Below are 9392 nucleotides of genomic sequence, written 5' to 3'. Positions count from 1 at the left end.
ATATTTACAGTCATGTTGAAGTTGGTTGGTATGTTGGATCTATGCAGGATTACCTAACTTTACCTACCACTAATCGGTGCAACAAAGCTTACAGGAAAGTCAATACACACACCTGCACACTCCTGACAAGGTCTTATCAGCCAAAGTGAAAACACCTGTGCAGGTGTACCATGGCTCTTTAAAAAAAATCAGTAATCCTGATGTAATTTTTAACTGCATTTCTTACCAAAATGTAATTACACATTGTGTAGCCAGGTCCATTTTAATGACATGGTGATGCGTGTGTTTGAGATCTAACGACTTCACATATAGTGCTGTGCCTTTATAACTCCAATCTGCACAATGATAAATGTAGGGGTGTGCAGAAACATATTTGTTCACATTATTGCATCGATTCAAGCTTTACCAATTCAAAATCAATTCATAGAATTAAAAAATATATATTCATATTTTTTTTTTTTTTTTTAAATCATTTTGTAATGGCATTCATACTATTAATAGCTAGGCTGGATATTTATTGCAGATATTTGTAATTCAAATCTTCTTAGTCAACATTTCACTTCACATTGACACATTTTAAGGAACACACATATAAACATACAAAAACAGAAAGTGCCAGAGGATCAGAACATATCCGTTCACAAAAATGTTAAAGGGTACACGGATTCAGGGTTTAATAGCTTTCTTGTTTAAAGAATATAGGATTGATGTAAAGCTAATTTGGTTTATGATTAGAAAATGTTGATTCATGAATGTGAGTTTTTGAAGGTAATAAGATCAAATTGATGACAAATATTAATTTGCTTTGGTAGTGGGAAAAAATAACAAACAATATATTTTAATAGACATGAATCAAAAGGAACCATTTGACAAAGTTTTTTTCACTTGCATATGTTTGTAGAAATAGCTTGGAGGGATTAAAACGATAAATAATTTGACTTTCTTAACCTTATTTAGAAACATGCTCAGAACTGTGAGCACCATGTTAACTTCCAGCCCAGGTCTGACGTAGGCTTAGGATATTAGGAAACAGAATATGAACACAGACAATTTATTTTTGAAATAAAACACGTATCTCACAATTATTAATTATCTTTTTACAGTGGTAACAGGTCCCGACCACCACCAGTAACAAAAAGACCCAGTAGTAAAGTAAATTCACACAATACTGAGCTTATGAGAAGCACGAGAATTGACTGCATCTCACTAAAAAATATTGCTCTGGTGGTTTAGGTATGCCATGAAGTTCATGGCAACAACGCACAACTATAATTGGAGCTTCACACCTTACCCAACCATCACTTGCTATGTGCCCCTGAACGTCTCACTCCTGTGGCTGTTTTCTATTGGTGTAGAAGTTGATTCAGAATAATAAGACACGTCGGACCGGACTGCCACGAAAACGTAACCAGGAGATAGACAGCTCGGCGACCAATCGCAAGTCAAGCCTACTTCATTCTATTGCATGACGACACAAGAGTAAACCCAATCACAGCTCAGAATCTAGTAGGGGCTGGTCTGTTGACAGGAAGCGTGTAGGGCGGAATCACCACTATCTCTGTGCTTTTGTAGTTTAGCCTGACAAACATGATTTCACATTCATTCCTCGGACGTATATGGACCTAAAGTATGCGTTTTAAGACCGAGTCGTGGCAAAAATGCAATGGAGGTCAATAGTAGTTGGTCTGGTTGTATTGAGACTCTCCCTCAGCTGTGTGCTGTGGCTAGCTTTCGGACTCGGACCTAACGTTAGCTGGGGGTTCAACTTCCCACTCGGTTTCAGTTTACACAAATTAGACTTGTTATTCAGGGACGAAAAAGGGATCAATCCGAAGGGTAACTCGTGGTCTCAACGAATACACGGTCACATACATGAAGAGGCGGCGACCACCTGCGAAAATGTTGGAGAGGAGTCAACCAAGAGATCCTACCTGAGCTTCTTCGACGGCAACAAGGACGAGTACGTCCGGAGATACAGCTCCTTCCCGGACACGCTGAAAGCAAAAATGAAGGACATGGCCAAAGAAATGTTTTATTTCGGGTATGACAATTACATGAAATATGCCTTTCCCGAGGACGAGCTGAATCCCATTGACTGTAAAGGGAGGGGACCAGACGTGCTAAACCCGTGAGTCATAAGCTGTCCTGACTGTCTGCATCGACAGGTTAATGTTTTCTTTAATAAAAGTGTGTTAATGTTTGTGCTGTCAATGGTGGTGGTTTCAGCCGAGTGGCACCCTGACTTGGCAGTGACGACGGTTACATTTTAACTGTTCTCTGCACAGTGTAACATTACTATTTGCATGTACTTTGCAGCAGCTGTAGTAATCCTACTGATCTCAGTGCTGCCTAATGTTCAAACACCTTTTGCATCGAACAGTACATCTTCCGATCAAATCAAGGAACTGTTTAACGTCTTCATCGCTTAATTCATTTGAAATCAGGATTAAACCTTATAGAAAATGAAATTAAAGAAGGTAGAGAAAAGGTGCGGCAACTAACGATTATTTTATTATCAATAATTCTGATCTATATTTAATCCGTTCATTGTTTAGTCTATGAACGAGCCCTAGGTGACATTTTATAATTGCTTTTTTGGCACAACCAAAAGACCAAATCCTAAAGATAATCTGTTTATTATCACAAAAGTCTAAGAAAATCAGCACATTTTCAAATTTAAAAAGCAGGTAAATAAGACGTTTTTGTTAAAAAAGAAGACTTAAAATCAATTGAGGGATTAATTAACTAATAAATACAACTAATTATGGTTGATTCTTTGTTGATGAACTACTTTGTTAATTGAGCTCTCTCTGCACTTAAAAATATCACACTTAACCAAGGACAAAAAGAGAGAAGAAATCCAGCAAGCTTAAAAAATTTTACATGCCCAAATACCCAGTTTTTTAATGTTACTGTCAGGGGAGTCAAATCCACAGACACTTTACACCTTATTCAGTGTGCAAAAGCAGAGACTAGCTGAAACACCTGCATGTTCTTGCCCTGTGTTGAACATTGAAACAGAAAGACTCAAATTACTGTACAATAAGCCATCTAATGAGTAGTTTCACTCCCCATACTGTTATCTTAGACCTTCAGAGTAAACTGGTGTTCAGTTTGTATACAATACAGTATATACACAGTCATTGTGCAGTGTCTGTAACAAACACAAAGTAAAAGACATCTGAGGTTATGTTAAATAGGCTAGCAGTTTAACAGAACCAAATTTTAAATGACATATAAACAAGCCGGTCTGTATACACTTCTACAGTCCGGTTCATTCAAATTCCAGAAAAACATTTTCTGCTCAGCCATCATGGTAACTGGCCATGCAGGATGTAGACAAGTAACCAAACTCTTCTTTAGATGCAGCAGTGTACAGCAGTTGTGAGGGGTTTGGGGTTTACTAGAACACATGTTCAGTTAAATGTGTATTGGCATGTGCCTGACAAATAAAACATTTCTTACTATCTGCAGAGTCAACAGTGTTATCCACCAACATTCCTCTCAGTCACATAATGTGTAACAGGTTTTGTCTTCAGTGTGAATGAAGACAAACCCAAATCCAACTCGGTGAGCAAATTCCAATTGTGCTCTCGCGAGATCTCTGGATTTCCAGGGTAAAAAGACAATAGGTAAATCATCAGAAAATGTAGCATTAACTATTTTGATGATTCACGTTTCAAACAAATTCTTATAAGTCTTCTCATATTTAATAAAAAGCTTGAGAGATATTTGGGTTTGAACAGAACCCTCTAGTTAGTAGGGAGTTGTAATTTACAAATGACATGTTTTTTAATATGGCATTTCTGTTCTCTCCATCCCGTCGGCTAAGATAAGACTTTGCATACACATCTGAACGCTACGTTGTTGGATTTAAAAGATGCTCTGTTTTTGGTGTGTTTGAGTCTGTTTCACTGCTTTCATTTCAGTTCAAACATCAACATTAACGATGTCTTGGGGAACTACTCCCTTACGCTGATCGACACCTTAGACACCCTACTGGTAAGTTATACTGTGTCTTTATGTTAAACCACGTCCTGCAAAATCAGCAGTTTTTCTTTCTTACTAATCAGTGGTTAGTATTGCCATTTTGCATTAACTTTAAATACGAGATGGAAAGAAGCTTAATCCAGTCTGTGAGGTAGAAAATGGGAGTTTAACATCACCTGTTTTGCAAAAAACTGTTATTTTGTACTACTTGTCCCATAAAAGGTGCAGTGGTTAGCACTTCCTGAGTAGTTGTCTGTTTTTCTGCCACAGTCAAAAAATCCCTTGACATGGAATCGAGACGGAGCCAAGTTTCTAAACTCAACTTGTTACTGTATCAGCCCTAAACCTGATGGATCAGGGGCTCTCCTAAGTCAAATTCACATGCACTAGACTCCTTTTTGACTTGATGGCTCAAATTATTAATCAGAGGTTCTTTACAACAGTTGCCATCTATAATGATTAGAATAGAATTTTAACAAAGCACCTGGAAGCCATTTAGTAGTTATGCACCCAAATAGGCTTGTTAACACTGTGGTTACATAATGTGGTGTTTCTCTACAGGTGCTTGGCAATGTGACAGAATTCCACAAAGCTGTCAAGCTGGTTATAGATACTGTATCTTTTGACAAGGACTCAACAGTGCAAGTTTTTGAGGCAAACATCAGGTACAAATGTTGCTACTATTTTCATTCTGCTATAGTCGTAGATAAGAAAAAAACTGACCAGCTTGCTGAAGATACAAATCTTTCAACCAATAACACGTACAGCCATTGTGAAAGCAATAATATTGAATTTGATCATTGTAGGATTACTTCTGTAGCCACCTTATTGGACTTTTAAATTATTTCAGCAATTGTTTTATTTGTGACCATTTTAATTTGTCTGGCTGTTACCGTGAAAACCATAATGACAATCGATGTGACACGTACACAGATATCATGATATCAATACCAGACAAAAAGCTTGTAAGATTGTAATGATCTGTTCACGTAATGCTTCTGTGTGGAACCCCAGTGTCATATTTCTTTTTCCTGTAAAGGATCCTGGGCAGCCTTATCTCATCTCACATCCTGCTGACGGACCCGAAACATCCATTTGGCAAGGTCGGCTTTGACGATTACGATAACGAGCTGCTTCACATGGCTCATGACTTGGCTGTTCGCTTACTCCCGGCCTTTGAGAATACCAGCACAGGCATTCCTTACCCCCGGGTGAGTGAGACTGTTAAAAACTAGAGCTACTAATTTTATTGCTATTTTTACAAGATACATGCTCACAGACACCTCACTTCGTCAAAAGATCCTGTGAGGGGAAGTGGAATGACTTCATACATACGATACTGTAAAGACTGTCGTGTCACACAGCGTCTTCATTGGTTTGTAAAATGCAGGTGAATCTGAAGACTGGCGTTCCTCCTGATAGTATCAACGAGACTTGTACTGCAGGAGCTGGGTCCTTGCTGGTGGAGTTTGGGATTTTGAGCCGCTTGATTGGAGATTCCACATTTGAGTGGGTAGCCAGGCGAGCCGTCAGAGCTCTGTGGAACCTGAGGAGCAACGAAACGGGTCTTTTAGGTAAGTACAGCTGTGTATGTTGTCACGTAAATCCAAAAACCTATTTTTTTTTCTTCTTTTGTTTGGTTCTTTTTTAAGCCTTTATCCAGCATGGTTAAGTCTACAACATGTAAATATGGTGCCTACAATATCATATAACTTAAAGCATTTTTATGTGATTTCTATCTGTAATTCTTTAGGGAATGTAGTGAATATCCAAACAGGCCAGTGGGTTAGCAAGCAGAGCGGTCTGGGAGCCGGTATGGATTCCTTCTATGAGTATTTGCTGAAATCATACTTACTTTTTGGTGAAAAAGAGGACTACAGGATGTTCCAAGCTGCTTATGAGAGCATTCACAACCACATTAGGAGAGGGTGAGTCTTTAACTGCAAAAACATGACGCTGTGTACATTTGGGTGGGAGTGGTGCTTCACATCAGGTGGCATCTGAAATGGAACTCTCTCTGCTGTGTGAAGGAATCTCTGTCTAGGAATGGCCAAAACGAGCAAAATTAATGAAACTGCTTACAGGTTGTTTTTTTGAGAGATTTGGAATATGAATTCTGAGAGTTTAGGATGTCATGAGATGTCTGATGGGACATCTGTAATCACACAGTCACACAGAAACGTAACACTTTCCTCTTCCTTAGAAATCCCTGATATTTAGCACTTGGGCAGGTCAACAGCAGACGAATGACAGGGGCACTGTGGTTGCTTTAGTATTTGAATATACAGTACATACATTGTATTAGGATGTTGATACACGTACATACAATTTTTGTGAACCCTCTTCTGCCTCTGTGTTTTTCCAGGAGAGAGTCATGTAATGAAGGAGAGGGTGACCCACCTCTGTATGTTAATGTGAACATGTTCAGTGGTGAAATAATGAACACCTGGATCGACTCCCTTCAAGCCTTCTTTCCGGGGCTGCAGGTTAGTTCATGCACTTTCAGCTATGACAGGTCTTATATATAAGTGTAAAATATAGGGATGGACAGATACTGGTTAGTCAAGGCCGATATTGATACCAATTATTAGTAGTTGTTGAAACCGATAAACGATATTTGGAACCGATATGCATGTACAGTGAAAATGTAAATCTTTAAATCCAAATTAAGATATTGGAATGTCACAAACTCCAACAAAAAAACTTTGTTTAAATGCTTTAAGCAAGTATTTAATAAATTGGAAACTTTCAACGTAATATACATATTAAAGATGCTCTAAGCAATGTCACGCAATATTTAAGGCTATGTTTGTTGTCACATACAGCAAACATCTCCTCACTATCTGCAAGCTGCCTGTCCCCAGAACACACTGTAAAAAAAGGCAATCTTTGTAGACAGCCCAGGGTCTACAAACCGTGGGTAGGGGTTGGGGTTAGTGCGCAGAAGCACAGGAGGGAGGGGAGGGGATGAGGAGGAAGTAGGGGCAAGCTAGTCTTGTTTTGTTTGAAAATACTTCGAACTTCAACAAGATGTAACGTCACCCAATATCGCTTAGGGCACCTTTTAAAGGATAGTCATATATTGTAGTGGGTGGGACATAAAGTCAGACTTAGCGGTGAGTGAAACCGAAGCAGAGGGACAAATACAAATAATCTGCAAACTGCCAAACTGTTGTGTTGAGCTAAAGTAAAGTGTTGCCACTCTGTGTAAAAGGTGCTGAATGGTGATGTAGATAATGCAATTTGCCTGCACGCCTTCTACTATGCCATCTGGAAGCGCTTTGGGGCTTTGCCAGAGAGATACAACTGGCAGCTGAAGGCTCCTGATGTGCTCTTCTACCCTCTAAGACCCGAGCTGGTGGAGTCAACCTATCTGCTGTACCAGGTACGGACTTGTTGTTGTAACACAGCACTGGTGGTGGTGGTGGTGGTGGTATATTATCTTTATCTCCAAAGTTGTTTTTCTTTACTTCCCACAGGCGACCAAAAATCCTTTTTATTTGCATGTTGGAATGGATATTCTTCAGAGCCTTGAGAAAAATGCCAAAGTCAGGTATGGATTATGTAATATATGCCTTTTTTTTTCTACGGTGCTTTGATACTTTGAGCTGAACTGAGCTGTGTCGTTTGCAGATGTGGGTATGCCACTCTCCACCATGTCGTGGAAAAATCCAAAGAGGATCGCATGGAGAGTTTCTTCCTCAGTGAGACATGCAAATACCTTTACCTGGTAAGTTACAGTCTGAGTATGCCAGAGATGGAGCTGGTCTTTATGGTTAAAGAATGACATGAGAGCATACTGTGATGCTAGATATGTTGTAAAGTTTTGATAATTGTAGTAAGAGCTTTTGCAATATATATATATATATACATTATTATTTATTAAAACTCTTATAAGATTTTGGAGGTGTCACCCAGCCATTGTCAGAATACATTTAGCCCAACTTTTGGCTCAGCTGTCATATAAACAAAAATGTCTCTCTTGTATTGCAGCTGTTCGATGAGGACAACCCACTTCACAAATCCGACAACAAGTACATCTTCACTACGGAGGGCCATGTTGTGCCTATAGACAAGCGCTTCAGGGAGAAACAGTGGAATGACTTGTTTCCTTGTGAAGAAGGAGTGCTGGCAGAGCAAGAACCAAACAAGCGGCCACCACTGAGCAACACCAGCAATGTGAGGCCATCCTCCTCGCCCGCCCATCTCACTTATCACCGTTTTTAATGTGATGAGTAACTTACATCGTGATAGCATTCTGATTTCTTCATTTTCTCTCTCTAACAGTGCAACAGGATCCCAGAGGAGCGACGGTACACTCTGCCGTTAAAGAGTATCTACATGAAACAGATTGATGACATGGTGGGACTTTTCTGAGAATGAGGATGCATGTGGTGACATTGAGATGAACAAGCCTTCTGTACACGCCCCTCAGGTGCAGATGCACTGAGGTTAAAAAGGATCATCGTTGGTCAAAATCCTCGTCCCTTCTGCTCCGCTGCTCAGGGTCCAGACGGGAAACTGACACTAAAGGAAACCTGAGAAAGCAGATTGATCACTTGCTGTATTACTCAAAAGACTGCGCGTGGGTACTTTTGCTTTGGTGGGTGAGTATGCGGTCAACAAAGGTGAAGAACCTATGTGCTGGAAAATGAGGAGTCATTTCAAATGCTTCATTTTATGCCTAGTGACGAATTGAGATTGGGGAAGGGGATCTTAGAATTGCTGGTGTGTTTTTGTCCATTAAGGTGTTGGTTCAAGTGTGAGTGTGTATACATTGTGTATGTGTGATTGCGTGTGTGTTTGTATGCATAATTGAAAATTACTGCTGATCTGTGAATCATATTGTTTTTTTGGGAACAGTGCCATCTAGCCACACATATGTACAATGTAGATCCCATAAAAAGTGCTCACCTCTTAAACTTTCTCTCTAAACATAATTAGTGCCTCTTTCCAGTTGATTCACTTGATTAGGTCTGCACTTTTAAAAAAGGGCTGCACATTATCATACTGACAGTGAGAGAGAGGCTCAGGAGGACTCGCTGTTTTAAAGTGCCTTTTTAGTTTCTTGGTTTATCTGGATGTGTTGAAGTATTTGTCAAGAATTAGTTTGAGGCAACAAAGTTGATATTTGCACAATAGATGTCATTCCATATGTATGTTCAGTTTACACTGATTATGACATTAAGATCCTTTTTGTTTTTAAACATGACAAACAAGCCATAAAATGTATTTTTTAATGTTCATGAGCAAAAACTTTCTGTCAGACGTATTTAGTAAACAGACTCTTGTTCAGAGTAGATGGAAGTAGCCATTTGTGTTTCTGTTTCTCTGTCACATATTTGCACAGCATCATTACTTATTCATTGTCATTTGGGGAGATCTCAGGGTTGAAAGAAAAA

The 9392-nt window shown here is 39.3% G+C and overlaps 1 protein-coding gene across 1 annotated transcript; it reads left to right on the top strand.

Annotated features, from left to right (window-relative positions):
• Positions 1–1505: 1505 nt before the first annotated feature.
• On the top strand, positions 1506–9392 carry edem1 (ER degradation enhancer, mannosidase alpha-like 1). The gene is made up of 12 exons (XM_034868810.1): positions 1506–2128; positions 3930–4002; positions 4552–4655; positions 5030–5201; positions 5381–5564; positions 5744–5918; positions 6356–6476; positions 7205–7375; positions 7470–7543; positions 7624–7720; positions 7984–8169; positions 8278–9392. The coding sequence occupies exons 1-12, from the start codon at positions 1659–1661 to the stop codon at positions 8365–8367; spliced, it is 1917 nt and encodes a 638-aa protein (XP_034724701.1). The 5' UTR covers positions 1506–1658; the 3' UTR covers positions 8368–9392.

Source organism: Etheostoma cragini, chromosome 4 (assembly GCF_013103735.1).
Source record: "Etheostoma cragini isolate CJK2018 chromosome 4, CSU_Ecrag_1.0, whole genome shotgun sequence".
NCBI lineage: Eukaryota > Metazoa > Chordata > Actinopteri > Perciformes > Percidae > Etheostoma > Etheostoma cragini.
The sequence above is the reverse complement of the archived record's forward strand: the minus strand, read 5'-3'. Positions and strand labels throughout refer to the sequence as shown.

What these genes read in the sequence shown, in the direction of transcription:
- edem1 (XM_034868810.1), top strand. Translation starts at nt 1,659, where the DNA reads ATGCAATGGAGGTCAATAGTAGTTGGTCTGGTTGTATTGAGACTCTCC. An exon ending in ACACCTTAGACACCCTACTG is followed by an intron (nt 4,003 to 4,551) that starts GTAAGTTATACT and finishes GTTTCTCTACAG; the next exon opens with GTGCTTGGCAATGTGACAGA. An exon ending in CACAACCACATTAGGAGAGG is followed by an intron (nt 5,919 to 6,355) that starts GTGAGTCTTTAA and finishes GTGTTTTTCCAG; the next exon opens with GAGAGAGTCATGTAATGAAG.